The sequence below is a fragment of the Dama dama genome, chromosome 28, assembly GCF_033118175.1.
Source record: "Dama dama isolate Ldn47 chromosome 28, ASM3311817v1, whole genome shotgun sequence".
In the NCBI taxonomy this organism is placed as follows: Eukaryota; Metazoa; Chordata; class Mammalia; order Artiodactyla; family Cervidae; genus Dama; species Dama dama.
The window spans coordinates 38,089,391-38,106,783 of NC_083708.1; the positions used below are offsets into that span (position 1 = coordinate 38,089,391).

The 17,393-nt window shown below is 38.9% G+C and overlaps 1 protein-coding gene across 3 annotated transcripts in view; it reads left to right on the forward strand.

Moving 5' to 3' along the window:
* Window positions 1–17,393, forward strand: part of REV3L (REV3 like, DNA directed polymerase zeta catalytic subunit) — a 178,972-nt gene that overhangs the window by 150,329 nt on the left and 11,250 nt on the right. For all 3 annotated transcript variants that reach the window (XM_061131892.1, XM_061131893.1, XM_061131894.1), the window contains 3 exons: window positions 660–866; window positions 8,157–8,266; window positions 13,286–13,400. In XM_061131892.1, the coding sequence (XP_060987875.1) occupies window positions 660–866; window positions 8,157–8,266; window positions 13,286–13,400 (432 nt within the window). The remainder of the gene's footprint in view (window positions 1–659; window positions 867–8,156; window positions 8,267–13,285; window positions 13,401–17,393) is intronic.

The window sequence follows — 17,393 nt, forward strand, 5'->3', positions numbered from 1 at the left end:
TCTCCCTAGTCTTGATTAATACAAATGATTTTTCTTTTTGGCGTCAACAAATTTTATCACCTCACTATTCATCCCCTCTTCCAGATTGCTAATAAATATAGGCCGGAGGGGATGGCTTAGTGGTCTAAGCATCAGATTTGAAATACCTAGAGTCCCTGGAACTGCAGGTTTGAATGTCAGCAGAGTCAACCCAGCTCATCATTCTTCCAAGGTAGATAAATGGAGTTCCATGCAGATCACTGTGTGGGGTCACTAGGATGAGATCTTTTAAAACTGAGGTCTGTTATGAGTGATGCAAATCCCGTGTGTCTTTCTGAAAGAGTGGGGGTTTGGATCAAAGTTTTGACAAAATTTCCTTCTGAACGCGTATGGTCTTTTACGTACTAGTTGGCATCCTCCTTCCTGGAGGTCTCTGAACTCACATAGTAGTGCTACAGTAGATTTATAAACATTACAGGAACCTTTTAGGAGAAAAGCCCTCTTCAAAAGAAAGAAAATGTGATGATTTTATATTGACGGCCACTGGTCTTGTGGCCACTCTTATTGTTTGTTTCAATTCATGACAGTTGGCCATTGTTATACTTTGTGCTTCCTTCTTAATTATCTAAATCTATGATATTTATGGGATCTAAACATTCTTTTTTTTTCCTTTATGATAGCCTTCAGTAAGAAAGGGTGTGCTACCAAGAATGCTTGAAGAGATTTTGAAGACTAGACTCATGGTGAAGCGGTCGATGAAGGCTTACAAGCAGGACAGAGCCCTTTCACGAATGCTTGAGGCACGTCAGCTAGGACTTAAGCTGATAGCAAATGTCACATTTGGCTATACAGCTGCCAATTTTTCTGGGAGAATGCCATGCATTGAGGTAAGTGATACAAGTCTGTGGTTTTTTTTAAAAGAGACTAAAGCAGCTTTAAATGACTACCTGTTCACTGAAACATTTTGGTTTGAAACTTTAGACTAAAGTGTTTCATTTCCATGACATAGTATCAGTTTTTCTTAAACCAGGGCTTATAGACATACATCTTCTTAGGGATTTGTGGGTTTTCTCTATGAGCACTCTGTTTAATGGTGATTTTAGAAATCAGCATACACATTTCTGCATAATCTAGATGACCCTATCATGACCAGTTATTGGCGTGAGGTTTCTGTGCCACCGTTACAGCACTGTTCACAGTAACACTGGTGCGAGATAATTCCTTCTAATGTATTGACAGAGATCTGAGGCAAGTTCATTTGTCTTCTCTAAATATCCAAAAAAAAAGTCATTCCATATTTACTAGTATACTAGTATTTATACTAGTATGAAGTAAAACCTTTCTTTTGCAGTAGTTCAGTTCAGTCGCTCAGTTGTATCCGACTCTTTGTGACCCCATGGACTGAAGCACACCAGGCCTCCCTGTCCATCACCAACTCCCAGAATTTACTCAGACTCATCTCCCTTGAGTCAGTGATGCAGTCCAACCATCTCATCCTCCTTTGTCCCCTTCTCCTCCTGCCCTCAGTCTTTCCCACCATCAGGGTCTTTTCAAATGAGTCAGTTCTTCATATCAGGTGGCCAAAGTATTGGAGTTTCAGCTTTAACATCAGTCCTTCCAGTGAATATTCAGGACTGATTTCCTTTAGGATGGACTGGTTGGATCTCCTTGCAGTCCAAGGGACTCTCAAGAGTCTTTCCAACACCACAGTTCAAAAGCATCAATTAAGACACTCTTCATTAAAAAGACTAATTTCTTATTATTTACTAAGTTAGGGTGTTAATTTGACATAAATACAAACTAGTATGACAGAGTAACACAATAGTTCACTACTTAAGAAAAGAACAGAGTATTCTTTTTGGTTGATGATCTTTTCAGGCCACATGAGGGCTAGAGCATTGTGGTATGCCATATTTGCAGTAGTTCAGCAAAGGAAAAGCAGTGGAACAATATAAAGTCCCCAGACAGCTCACAGTAGGCAAAGTAAACTCCAAAAACTTGTGCAAGGGACTTCTGGCTATATGTCCAGCATGTAAGAAACTCAAAGTCTCCACTCTGTCCTCCCACCAAGTAAGCCAAACAAACGGAAAAGTCAACAACTCCTCTTAGATCTGTCGGAGAGGCGAAGTCACAGGGTAAACTGGTACCCCTCCCCCCAGCTGAAGAGGCCCAACAGGTGAATACAGAGACTCACAGCTTACCGGAGCATAATCCAAGAGCACAAGTCTGAGAACCAGTGCCACGGTAGGGAAAACAGAACCATAACTGATGAATTGCTGGAGGCTCAGGGTGAACAAATCTGAGAGAGAAAAAACCCCAAGGGACCCAGTCATCAGGGTCCCCACACTTCTGGTGAATTAGGTTTTCATGGTGAATATCAGTGAAAAATGTCCTTGTGCTTCTGGCACAGAGAGGGGAAAAGAACCATTTTGAAATACACTAGAGTGTTCTGTGTTTAACAGAGTCTGCCCTCAGGAGAAACTATTTAACCAGAGCCCAAGCTGTTGGAGTTTCATCAGAGCCTAACTGACCTGGGAAAAGAGAAATACTCAACTCCAACTGCTCTAGCCTTCTACAGGGAAGAAAAATAACTCTGGCCTGCTCTAGTCATCCTGTCTCACCAAAGTGGGGTAAAAAATTGAAAATTATTTATGAAGTCTGTAGTCCAGAGGCACAGGTTCACTGAAAAACTGAGACCTACTCTTAGGACTAAAGAGCACATCCTTCTCTCCCCAACACCTTTTCCACATTACTTAAGGCCTGTTTATAGCAGTTCCTTTTACCTAGTACATCATGTCTGGCTGTCAAAAAGAATTGCAAGACATACTAAAAGCCAAAAACACAGAAGAAACAAAGACAGCATCAGAACCAGACTCAGATAGGGAAGGGGTATTGGAACTATCAGACTGCAAATTTAAAACTATGGTTAGGATGCTGAGAACTCCCTCCAATGGCTAAAATAGACAGCATGCAAGAACAGATGGGCAATATAAGCAAAGAGGTGGAAATTCTAAGAAAGAATTAAAAAGAAGTGCTAGAAATCAAAAATACTGTAAAAGAAATGAAAAATGCCTCTGACAACTGCACTGAACATGGCAAAGAAAAGAATCGCTGAGCTTGAAGAACTCTTGGTAGAAACTGCTAAAACTGAAAAGAAGAAAGGAAAAGATGTCCTAATACTATAGGACAACTACAGAAAGTGTGATATATATGTAATAAAAATTCCAGAAAGAAAGAAGAAATACTGGAACAATAACTGAGAACTTCCCCTAATTAATGTCAGACATCCACTTGCTCCTTGGAAGGAAAGCTATGACAAACTTAGCGTATTAAAAGGCAGAGACATCACTTTGCTGACAAAGGTCTGTATAGTCAAAGCTATGGTTTTTCCAGTAGTCAGGTATAGTCACATACGGATGTTAAAGTTGGACCATTAAGAAGTGCTGAAGAATTGATGCTTTCTAACTGTGATGCTGAAGAAGACTCTTTAGAGTCCTTTGGACAGCAGGGAGATCAAACCAGTCAGTCCTAAAGGAAATCAACCTTGAATATTCATTGAAGGACTGATGCTGAAGCTGAAGCTTCGATAATTTGGTCACCTGGTGCAAAGAGCCGACTCATTGGAAAAGACCCTGATGCTGAGAAAGATTGAAGGCGAAAGGAGAAGAGGGAGGCATAAGATGAGATGGTTAGATAGTATCACAAACTCAAAAGACCATGAATTTGAGCAAACTCTGGGAGATAGTAAAGGACAGGGAAGCCTGGTATGCTGTAGTCCATGGGGTTGCAAAGAGTCTGACATGATTTAGCAACTGAAGAACAATAGGAGCAAATTGTCAAACACCAAACTACAGATCCAGGAAATTCAGAGAACACCAAACAGAATAAATGCAAAAAAAAAAAAGAAAACAAAACCCTAAACCCAAGGACATCATTTTCATACTGCAGAAAATCAACAATAAGTTAAAAGTCCTCAAAGAAGCCAAAGGGTAAAAACCACCTTGCTTATAGAGAAGCAAAGGTAAGAATTATATGCAACTTATCCTCAGAAACCATCCAGGCAAGAAGAAAATGGAATAAAATATACTGTACAAAATTATCATTCAAAAGTGAAGGAGAAATTAAGATTTCTCAGACATATAAAACTTGAGGGAGTTTGTTGGCATAGACCTGCCTTGCAAGATTTGGTTAAAAGAAGTTCTTCAGAGAGAAGGAAAGTGACAATAGGTCAGAAACCTAGATCCACAAAAGAATGGAAGAGCATCAGAGAAGGAATAAGTAAAGGTAAAAGAAGCCCTTTTACTTCTCTTAATTGATCTAACAGGTAACAGTCTGTTCAAAATAATAATAGCAAAAAAATAATAATAATAATAATAGCAAAAAAGTATTTGGTTAGATGTATTTTTACATATGTACATTTGTATAACTAAAATGAATGACAAATGGTACAAGGACTGGGAGGAACAGATTAGGATTCTTTCATTTTAAAGTACCCACACTACCTGTGAAGTGGTTTAGTGGGTTTTGAAAATGGTGTATTGAAAGTAAATATAAATATTGCAGGATTTTGGGCAGCCACCATAAAAAGTTTTTTAAAAAGAAATATAACTAATGTGTAATATAAAATAGTCAAAACCAAAAAAGCAGTAAAAGAGTGGAAATTAAAAATAGGAACAAGGCAAAGGCAACATAGAAAATAAAGAAAATCAGGAAGAACATAGTTTAACTCAACAACACAATAAAAGGGCATGTACAGACTACTTCATCCAAAAACAGTTGAATACATATTCTTTTTAAGCTCACAAGGAACATGCAAGATAGACCACATTCTGGGCCATGAAATATACCTTAATAACTTTAAAAGAATTGATTATATAGTGTATTCTGCTTTCAGATCATAATTGAATTAAACTAGAGATCAATAAGGAGAAGGCGATGGCACCCCACTCCAGTACTCTTGCCTGGAAAATCCCATGGACGGAGGAGCCTGGTGGGCTGCAGTCCATGGGGTCTCGAAGAGTCGGACACGACTGAGTGACTTCACTTTCACTTTTCACTTTCATGCATTGGAGAAGGAAATGGCAACCCACTCCAGTGTTGTTGCCTGGAGAATCCCAGGGACGGGGGAGCCTGCTGGGCTGCCGTCTATGGGGTCGCACAGAGACGGACACGACTGAAGCAACTTAGCAGCAGCAGCAGAGATCAATAACAGAAAGATAGCTGGAAAATTCCCCAAATATTTAGAGATTAAATAGCCGATTTCTAAATAACACACGGGTCAAAGGAAAAAAATCTCAAGAGAAATTTTTAAATTATTTTGAACTAAATGAAAATAGAACTTACCAGTTTGTGGAGATCAGCAGAAACAGTACTTAGAAGGAAATTTATAGATTGAATGCATCTAAGCTTGATCTGAAAGGATACATGCATGCCAATGTGCATTGTGACACTGTTTACAATAGCCAAGACATGAATGCAACATAACTGTCCATTGGCAGAGGAATGGATAAAAAAGATGTGGCACTTATATACTATGGAATATTACTCAGCTATTAAAAAAAGTGAAATAATTCCATTTAGAGCAACATGGATGAATGTAGAGGGTGTCATACTGAGTGAAGCAAGTCAGACAGAGAAGGAGAAATATTGTATGACATCCTTTATATGTGGAATCTAAAAAGAATGATACAAATGAACTTACGTACAAGACAGTAAGAGACTCACACTTATTAGAAAACGAACTTTTATAGTTGCCAGGGGAAGGGATTAGTAAGTGTGGGATGGTCATGCACACACTGCTATATTTAAAATGGATAACCAGCAAGGACCTACTGTATAGTGTATGGAGCTCTGCTCAATGTTATGTGGCAGCCTGGATGGGAGGGTCATTTGGGGAAGAATGGATACATGTGTGTGTATCGCTGGGTCCCTTGGCTGTTCACCTGAAACTGTCACAGTGTTATTAATCAGCTATATCCCAATACAGAATGAAACGTTAAAAAAAATACTAAGCATAAAACTCTCAACGCCCATCCATTTGCTGCAAATGGCAAGATTACCTTCTTTTGTATAGATAAATAATATTTCATTGTATATAAACTACATTTTCGTTATCCATTCATCCATCACGGACACTTAGCTTATTTCCATGTCTTGGCTGTTGTAAATAACACTGCAGTGAACATGGGGATGTGTAGGTATCTTTTCCAGTTAAGAGTTTTTTCCTTCAGATAAATACCCAGAGGTGGAATTGCTGGATCGTATGGTGGTTCTACTTCCAATTTTTGGAAGAACCTCCGTACTGTTTTCTATAGTGGCTGCACCAATTTACATTTCCACCAACAGTGCACAAGGGTTCCCTTTTCTCCACATCCTTACCAGCATTCTTTTCAGAGAATTTTTACTTTAAATATCTTCCTTATTATGACTTTTCAGGATCCCAGCCATTGCCTAAATTGTGAAACCAATTAATTTTTCTTCTTTTTAAATCTATTCTCTTAGCCCTGTAATGTTTTTTATTAGGAACTGTAGTACAAAGTAGCAGAATCAGTTTTAATGTAATTCCCACTCCTTTCTTCTCCCTCAGTGCTCAGCGGTGCCCCTCCCTCTCATGCCTGAATCCTTCATAGTGCATGGACCTCAGGGCCAGTTGCAAGAGTTCTGACTCTTCCAGATGTAGTTTTAAATGGGTCAGAGTAGATGGCAGGAGGCAGACATTAGGATCAGTGTATGTGTGTATTGATTTGTATTTGTAGATCTCAAAATCATATTTGACTCTAACTCTAGATGGCTTGCCCATTTAACTATTTGCTATCACATATTTTTATCTTGTGAAAGTGGCAAAACACAGATTGAATATTTTATTTAAACTTGAATTTCGATTAGATGACATGATTGATTATTTTAATGTATTAGGTTGTAGTTCATATTCTCAAGGTTTTCTAATGCACAAAAGGTCTCAACAGGATTTATTATCTTAATTTAAAAACCAAATTAAGTTTCTGTGATCAGTTTATTCCTTTGTTCATATACTTAATATTTCCTTTGTAAACATCTTTAAACAGCCTTTTAATTACTACTCAGTCCTGCATTTAGTTCATATAGTTCATATTTTACAGTAAAATGGGAAAGATCATTATAAATACTGTTTGCAAAAGTGCATAATTCTTACTTTAAAACTTTAAAAAGTAATGTTCCATTTGTGCTGAACAGCAGTTTCCCCAGCCTTTAACTTTAATGAGTTTAATAAATGAAGCAGCAGTGCTATACTAGCCTCCTTAATTTATTTAACTATGAAATATAATTAGCTTGCTTCTCATATTTGTCAAGATGAACCATCTTTTTTGCTTTGTCAGCTTATGCCATGATCGTTGTTAAAACTCACCAATCACCAATGAAAGAACACTTGTTAGACATATGTGTGCTTACCTGATTTAAATTGAAAACTGTGATGTATTTTCCATCATATAATTATGCATTTCTCTTTGCATTCAGCATTAATATAAAAATTATGTATAACCAATCACTGAGATTTAGGTTCAGCATAAACTTTTTTTAATTAATTGATTTTAATTGGAGGCTAATTACTTTGCAATATTGTGGTGGTTTTGCGATACACTGACATGAATCAGCCACGGGTACATGTGTTCCCCGTCCTGAACCCCCCTTACCGCCCTCCCCATCCCATCCCTCAGGGTTGTCCCAGTGCACCGGCTTTGGCTTTGAGTGCTTTAATGATACTGAAAGAAATTATTGTAACACTCCAACAGAAAAATTTTGATATGCACATACATGCATATACATAGTGTGGTCTCCTGCCGATATAAATACATATTAGAAAGTCCTTGAATAAATAAGGTTTATTCTTCTAGGATCAAATATAGCTATCCTTGTATACAGTGCAGACCATTGTACTTACGGATACACTCACACAAGCAAGTCTGTATGTTGATTGGTTTCTTCTTCTAAATTATTCACCACCCCATTTTCTTCTTGAGTACTTGAAGAAGGAATAATGAATGGCACTGGTGACTGTTTTGTTTTCTTTTCAGTGTTCTTTTCTCCTTGTTTCATTTTTAGAGATATTCAGTAATGAAAATTAAGTATTATACATTAAAGTCTATTGTCTTATACTAAACTCTATTAAGAAATTTTTTCCAATGTGTTTGTACCAACAGGTTGGTGATAGTATTGTTCACAAAGCCAGAGAAACTTTGGAACGAGCTATTAAACTGGTGAATGATACCAAGAAATGGGGTGCCAGGGTTGTCTATGGTGATACTGACAGGTAATGAACTTTGTGTTTTGTAGTTGTCCTTTTGCATCTCTTCAGATATTCATTTCAGTGTTTGAAATGCCTTAAGGGTAATCCTTCCTAAGAATAGAATTCTATCTACGTTCTCTCCAGTTTTTGTGAGCCAAAGACTGTGAAGATTCCCATGGCATCTCTCCAGGTAGCAAGTATGTAGATATGATGGTGGGTTAGTTGTGTCCAACTCTTTGCGACCCTCTGGACTGTGGCCCACCAGGCTCCTCTGTCCATAGGAGTCTCCAGGCAAGAATACTGGAGGGGGTTGCCATTTCCTTCTCCAAGGGATGGATGTTCCCAACCCAGGGATCAAATCCACATCTCCTACATTGGCAGGTGGATTCTTTACTGCTGAGCCATCTGGGAACCCCTAAGTATTTAGATAGGGATCTGTAAAAACTGTATATACAGGAGTCTAGTCTGTTTAAATAAAGAGTTTTTAATGTGAAGAATTCCTCAGATAGCTGCTGGTCTCTGAATTTAAATATATATCTTAAAATAATCAAACTGTTTTTGAAAGACAGTTGCCAAAGGTATGAGTGGTTCACTTTTCACTGGGCCCCAAAATCTGTTGCCCTTCTTACCTAAACAGTTCATGTAGGTAAATACAGTTTTCGCGTTGATTCCAGAGGCTCAGACTTCCTAAAGCCCATCATCCATGAGCTGACAAAGGATAGGACTGCCTTTGAATCCTAAAAATAACCTCAACCTGGCTTACTTTGATATTTTTCAGGGCCCAGTTATTTATGTAATATCCTACTTATATGACTTATTAAAATTTTTCTAGAATATAGGGGTTATGCAAGTTTCTTGGAGTCTGAAATTTTCTTTTCATATTAAAGGCTTAAAGTCACATCATTCTAAGAGCACTTGCCTCAGGAGATCTGATCACTTTACAGTGCAGTGGACCTGTCAGAAATAATGCTTCTAATCACTGAAAATAGCTTCCAGCTAATCTTTAAACAGCATTTAATCTTCTCCAGTTTTTTAGTGCACATAAAATCAGCATAATCATATTCATGCTGAATAAGACCTTGCCCTCACATAGCAGCTGTTTCATTATCAACAGGTGGGGATAGTTTCAAGTTATCCAGGCCCCATTTATCCATAGTCTCTACTGTTCCCCATCAAAAGCCACTCCTCACTTTGAGTATTTACACTGCTCTGTAAAACTACTTCTGCTGAGAGGTCTAGCAAAAGAAAAATTACTGGGACATAGTTTTCCAGAGCTGCTCACAAAATAATTAGGGAAGAGGAGAAAAACTTTAAATTACTGAATTTAATTCAGGGTCATAAACATCAGTGGTTGACAACACACACCCAGAATCAGAAATTGGCATGACTCTGATTGTAGTTATGTTGTTGAGCCTTTAAGATTTTTAGGAAATCAAACAAATCAAAAAACACAGACTGTCAGACTGGAAGAGGACTTTTGGGTCAGAGTTTCCATGTGGGTGGCAGAAAACCCTAGGAGGCCCATTCTCAGGTGCTCTTTAGGAGCAGGTTCCCCTGGGGTAAGAAGTGTGTCTGAGATCACACAACTAGTAAGACCTAGAGCTCAGATGGTAAAGAAACTGCCTGCAATGCAGGAGACCCGGGTTTGATCCCTGGGTCAGGAAGATCCCCTGGAGAAGGGAATGTCTACCCATTCCCAGTATTCTTGCCTGGAGAATTCCATGGACACAGGAGCTTGGTGGGTACAGTTCATGAGGTCGTAAAGTGCCGGACGTGACTGAGCAACTTTCACTACTACATCAGGTATCATAGGTTTTTTTATGATTCTAATCAATGAAATGTATTTGTAGTATCATTAGAACTTTTGATCACCATTCACCATCTGATTCATTCAGTAATGCTTACTGAAATATACTGAATGAGGACAATTTACTCTAGGGCATGCATTCTCAACAGTAATGACATTTGCCCCAACGGAGTACAAATCGGTCCTTGAGGAGCAAACCGCTTAGATAGTACGGTGGATCTGGGCCCCACAAAGATCAGCTGTACCCAACAATATTTTATTCCTTATTAATTACTTTCTCTTGTTAAATTTACTTTTAACTTTTTTTTTGGAGAGGACAGTAGTGATACCATAGTGAGAAGCACTGCTCTAGGGATAACAGATGAATGCTTGATGGAAGGAAAGTTCTTTCTCAAGAGTGAGATGTGGAGTCACTTTCTAGCTATGCTCCTGATTGCATGGCCATCAAAAAATCACTTTAGCCTCTCTCAGGCTATCATCAGACCACATCTGATACATGATGATGAATGACCATTGGCTCCCTCCAGTTTCAAGACTGCTGATTTTATGAATCTTGGAGTCTAGCTAAGGAAAATCGGTTACCATAGCATCAAAATTAGTCTGTCAGAAGGGTGTTTGTTTCTCAAGAGCAGATATAATTGTGGTTCTCAACAATATTTGCCCCACCTTAGTGGGACAGACCTACTTCCGTCAGCTATTGAAGCTCTCTCTAATAGTGGTTCTCAGGCAGGATAGGGAAGGACGTTTGATAACACACACATCCAGGGCAGCAGAAGGGTGCTAGGGAACGAGAGCAAAAAGTCCCTCAGGAAATTAATCTGCGTGTAACTGAGAAAAGGCCTCCTGGGGGACTAATACCCCACTCAACTCTCCATCCCATGTGAAATGACAATCACTCCTTTAAGACAATCACTCTCTTTGTAGGCTAGTCACCTTAATTCTGTTAAGTGACCAAAAACTCCCATTAATCCTGGTCAGCTCTCTTGAAGCTTACCTCCAACTATAACTGGCCAAAAGAGCATAGATGAACTCAAGTAAACCTACTAACACTGCTAGGTAAAATCTCAAATATTTATATTATTGTAATAATTTTTAACATGTATTTATAACTTTAGTTTTTTATTAGCTTTACCAAGACATATTGTTTAACAAAGTACACAGTGTATATAGTTCAGCACACAAAGTGTATAGACACATGTAATCAGCTGCCACCCCAGTCAAGATGCAGAACATTCTGTCCCTGTTGAAGTTCTGCCATGCCCCACTGCAGTCAGTCCCTCATTTTCATCCCATACCCCTAGGCAACCATTTACCTGATTTCATTTACCACAGCTTGGTTTTCTCTGTTCTAGAACTTAGAAATGTGTGTATAAACACTTTCCTCCATCATTGCATCTAAACATTTTAAGTATAATAATTTTTTTTAAGTTTGGTATTTACATCTAAAGTAAAACATATGACTTAGCATATGACTCAACAGTCCTACTCTTGATATATACCTAAGAGAAATGAAAGCTTCAGTCCACATAAACCCCTGATGCAACTCTTAATTGTAGCTTTATTGATAGTCCAAAACTGCAGTCCAAATGTTCATCAATGGATGAATGAACAAATGTGACATATCCATATAATGGAATACTATTCAGCATTAAAAGGGAACTAGTTAGTGTTACTTCAGCAATATGGGTATATGTCAAAATTATGCTGAGTAAAAGAATCCCGACATAAGTATATTAGCTTTGTATATTATATAAAATTCTTGAAAAAGCAAAATTATAGTAACTGAAAGCAAGTTGTGTTGCTTGGGACCCAAAGTGGAGTGGAGAATTATTGCAAAGGAATACAAGGGAACTCCGTGGGGTCATGAAAATGTCCTGTATCTTGATTCTGATGGGAGTTACACAGATGTGTTAGTTTTCTAGGGCTATCACAGAAATTTACTCTCTTAAAATTCCGACTGAAGTCCAGGATGGAGGCGTGCGTTAATAGGTGTGGTTTCTCCTGAAGCCTCTTGGCTTGGCTTGCAGGTTGCCACCTCTTACTCTGTCCTCACATGCCCTTTCCTCTGTTCATGTGCAGCCTTGGTGTTTCTTTGTTTCGTTTCCTCTTCCAAGGATACCAGATTAGGCTCACCCTAACCACCTAAATTAGAGCCACATTTTAACTTAATCATCTCTTTTAAGGCCCTGTCTCCAATTATAGTCACATTCTGAGATACTGGGAGTTAGGGTTTCAACACAGAACTTTAAGGGACACAGTTCAGCCCATCACAAGTCTTAAACATTTGTCAGTATTCATGAACTATAAAATTACAGTACATTCATTTCATTATATGCAAATTGTATCTGTATATACTACTGGTGGATTATACATCAGAAATAGCTTTCTGCAAAAAAAAAAAATGCTTTCTGGAATTCAGTTTCACATTATCTTTCAGAAAATATTTTTAGTGTATACCATTTATCTGGAAATTCTACTTTTAGGAATTTATTCTAAGAACATGGAGTGTGTGCCATGTTCACTGTTACATATGAAATATTAGAAAAAAATTTAATGACAGTATCCATACATTGAAATACAGAACTGTTAAAATAATGTAAAAGAACTAAACGTGGGGAAATGTTCATAATACACTATTAAATGAAAGGGGAAAGTTATCAGACTTTATAACCTGTGACCCCCCAAATGAGAAAAGATGTACAGGTGTACACAAAAGATGCACAGATTCTCTAGTTCTAGTGTCTTTGTCTGAACAGTGAGATCATAAGTGGCTGTCTTGTTTGTGCCTTTTGCTAATTGTTCTTCAGTGAACATGTTTTATATGTGTGTGTTCTTTTCCTAGTTGGGTGGTTCTGAAAGGAAATTTTCTCCCATATCACAAGTAAATTCTCCATTTCTTTCTAATCACCTTTTATTTTGTGACTGACATAACTGTGTGTCATAAAAAGCCGTAAATGTATAGGAATGACTCAGGACCTTCTTGGTAGCTGTACTGACTGGTCTGTGTGTAGCTAAACTAGAAACATGAGATGCTTTCAGGATCTGTAACAAGATACATCATGGGTACTCAAGGCAAGGGTGATAAAATAAGAAAGCTCAGATAGGAAGCAACTTAATAAGGAAGAGTAAGGGGGAAAGTTTTTCCCTGGTATTATAGTATTAGGCAGGAAAATTATTATTGATGAGAATTTGTTGCAACTTCCTCATTACCGTACTCTATTTTTTAATCCTCTTAGTATGTTTGTGCTACTGAAAGGAGCCACTAAGGAACAGTCTTTTAAGATTGGGCAAGAAATTGCTGAAGCCGTAACTGCTACCAACCCTAAACCAGTGAAATTGAAGTTTGAAAAGGTAAGAGAAACGTAATACTAAAAATCACTTATAAAATTCACATACCTTCTAGAGATTTCTGATTTCTTAATACATTTTCAGGGTATACAGGTCTGTGAAAGTGTTAAAGTATTTTTCCATTAGTTTGATATAGTTTTCACACAAAATTTTTTAGTAGTATCTGATACAAAGAAATGAAAAGACTTGCACTAAACTATCGATGTGCAGCCCCAAACTTCATGGTATAAAACAAGCACCATTTTATTACGCTCCCAGATTTTATGGGCCAGGAATTCAGAAAGGGTACAGCTGGATGGCACTTCTCTGCTCCATGATGTTGGGGTCCTCAGCTGACAGCGCAGGACTGATCCCCTGAAGCTTGCTCACTGCTCACTCCCGCGTCTGGGGTTGATGCTCGCTGCTGTTTGGGACACCAGCTGAAACACCTGTACGTGGCCTTTCCCTGAGGCTACTCGCTCTTCCTCACAGCGTGATGGCTGATATCTAGGCATGAACATCCCAAAGAGAACCAGATAAAAGCTGCTTTGCTTTTTACGACCTAGTCTCAGAATCATACAGATCACAGCCTATCTAGATATGAAAGGGAACATAAGCCCCCATCTCTTAATGGGAAGAATGTCAGTCACACTGTCAGAAGGCTGTGTCTGAGAGGAGTGTTTCTTTGGAGAATGCAGTTTGCCACAAGGGCCTTCTGCTGTTTTCACTGTACCTTAGATATGAAATATGCATTTACTTCTTTCTGTAGAAAAGATACTGACCTAGGAGCAATGTGGAAGGCAAAAACACAGTCCTGCCCTCTAAGAGCCAGGAGTCTAAAAGGAAAGATTAGAAATGTATGTAAATAGTCTTTTATTGTAAACCTAGGGAGCAGTCTCCCTAAGCACTATAAGAGTGCAAAGAAAAGGAGGTACTGTGTCCCTCTAGGCCAGGTGGGGAGACTCCCCATAGGAGCTAACGCTGCAGTGTGTCTCAGAAAATGGTTAGAATTTCAGCCATGCAGCTGTGGTACTGCAGAAGAAAATGGCATATATGGGAATACGGAGTAGCAGAAGTCTGAGAGAATAAAGTTGAAACCAGGCTACAGAGTGTCTTGAATGCCAAGCTAAAGTGTTTAAACTTTATTCAGTAAAGTTTATCAAACAAAAGCATGGCAGAGCCTCTTAGGGAGGATTCACCTCACAGTGGTTTGGAGATGGATGTGGAAGAGAAGAATCTCAAGACAGGATGCCTGTTACAACCTGTATATACTAAAGTAGGGGGATGAACTAGTGAAAATAAACAATTCAAGAGATACTGAGAAAGAAGGATGGGCAGGAATTAAAAGTTTTTTAGCAGAGCAGGTGTGGAAAAGAGAAAAGAGGGAGATGAGAACCAAACATGACTCCCAAATGTTTATTATGCACCTGCTCTGAAGCACGAATTGTGCTAGGCGAGATTCAGAGAGGACTTGGGTTTGGTATCTGCCCTGAAGAGTGAGAATTCTAATTGGGGTGAGAGGGGGAGGAACAATTAGAGAAGAGTGATGCTGAGTGCTATTCTGGGAGTATGTGATGCTGTGGACATTCAGCCTGTCTAGCAAAGTGAAGAGCATGGTGTCATTAGAAACTAACACTGGTGTAATGTTCTTTATCTTTCTGGCTTACTTCACTCTGTATAAGGGGCTCCAGCTTCATCCATCTCATTAGGACTGGTTCAAATGAATTCTTTTTAATGGCTGAGTAATATTCCATGGTGTATATGTACCACAGCTTCCTTATCCATTCATCTGCATATAGATAAAGAACATTACAGCATACTAACACATATATATGGAATTTAGAAAGATGGTAACGATAACCCTATATGCAAAACAGAAAAAGAGACACAGAAATACAGAACAGACTTTTGAACTCTGGGAGAAGGCGAGGGTGGGATGTTTCGAGAGGAATCAGGTGAAGAGGGAGGTGGGAGCGGGGATTGGGATGGGGAAGACGTGTAAATCCATGGCTGATTCATATCAATGTATGACAAAACCCACTGAAATGTTGTGAAGTAATTAGCCTCCAACTAATAAAAAAATTAAAAAGAAAAAAAAAAGAAAGAAACTAACACTGGATGTGAAATTTTACCTAAAATAGATTACAGGCCTAAGCATAAAAGCAAAAACTGTACAACTTCTCAAAGAAAACAAACCATTTGTTAAGAATTGCGAGGCATTGTTCATGAATATTGGTCTGTAGTGTTCTTTTGTTTTTGTTTTCTGCTTGTATTGTCTTTGCTTTGGGGACAGGGTAAGAAAAGCTGACCTCATGAGTTGGAAGTATTTCCGCTTCTACTTTCTGAAAGAAAAAGTGCATAAGATTGGTGCAGTTTTTTCTTAAATGGTTGATAAAATTCATCAGTGAAGCAGTCTAGTCCAGAAATTTTATGGGGGAGGGAGGATTTTCAATAACAACTTAAATATCTTTAATAATTCAGGTTCTCTTCTCATGTCAGTTTTAAAATTTGTGATTGTCAGTGAGTTTGTCCATTTCTCTGAAGTTACCAAATTTATTGGCATGAATTATTTATACTTCCTTAAAGTGATTTTGGTATCTGTAAACTCTGGTTACATCCCACCTTTTACTTTTGATATGGATAATTTATGTTTTTCTCTTTTTCCTCATTCTAGCTAGAGGTTTAACCATTTATAGAACTTTCTGAAGAACCATTTCATTAACATCCACTCTATTATGTCCTTCCTTTAGGATTAGTTTGCTTCTCTTTTCCTGTCTTCTTAATTTACAAACTTGAATCTAAACAAATTTTTAATATAAGCACTTTAAAGATATAAATTTCTCTCAAAGCACCAGTTTAGCTTCAGATTTTGATATCTTGTGCTTTTATTATTTTGATATCTGTTGGTGGTGGTGGTACTCAGTCATGATTCTTTGCGACCCCAGGGACTAGCCCACCAGGCTTCTCTGTCCATGGGATTTTCCAGGCAAGAATACTGGAGTGGGTTGCCATTTCCTCTTCCAGGGAATCTTCCCAAACCAGGGATCCAACCCACATCTCCTCCAATGGCAGACAAATTTACCACTGTGCCACTTGGGAATCCCTGTTCATAAAGTCAGGATTCCTTTTTCTCCATCAGGGCGGCTGAAAGCCAGGCCCTCTTGCAGATTCCCTTGCAGGACTCCTAGGCACTCCCTGACGTGTGTGTACGTGCGTGTGCCCAGTCCTGCTCCACTCTTTGCACCCTGTGGACTGTAGCCCACCAGGCTCCTCTGTCCATGGGATTCTCCAGGCAAGAAACTGGAGTGGTTGCTTTTCCTCCTCCAGGGGTCTTCCTGACCCAGGGATCGAACCTGAGCGTCCTGCACTGCAGGCGGATTCTTCACCAGAGTCTCCAGGGAGGCAGAAGCCACCTGGGGCCTTGCGCTTCAGCGATGACGATCTCTAGGGTATTCACAAGTGTGCTGCTCAAGTTCCAGATAGTTAATATTTCCAGGTAGCTTTTTGTTACTGATTTTAATTCCATGTGGTAAAAGAACATAGTCTATATCATTTCAGTGCTTTTAAATTTGTTAAAGTTCATCGTTTGGTCTAGCATATGGTCTCTCTCTTTTTTTTTTTTTGGAGTCTGCTAGGTCTTTGTTGTGACCACGCAGCCTTTCTCTGTTGGCGGTCAGCTGGGGCAGCTCTCTAGTCGCAGTGCATGGGCTTCCCGTTTTGTCGTCTTGTCTTGTGGTGCGCAGGCTTTAGTAGCTGCTGCACGTGGGCTCCTCCTGAACCGGGGATGGAACTGGTATCTGCTGCACTGCAAAGTGGATTCTTAACCGCTGGACCACCTAGGAAGCCCAGCATGTTCCCCTGTGACCTTGAAAATCCCTGTATATTCTGGTTATTGGGTGGAATGGTCTACAGTAACACTTAATAGTGTTGTTGAAGCCAACAATAACAATTTTGCTGACTTTGTCTGTTTCTAGGAGAGAGGGCCAAAGCATCAAATACAATCACAGATTTGCCTGT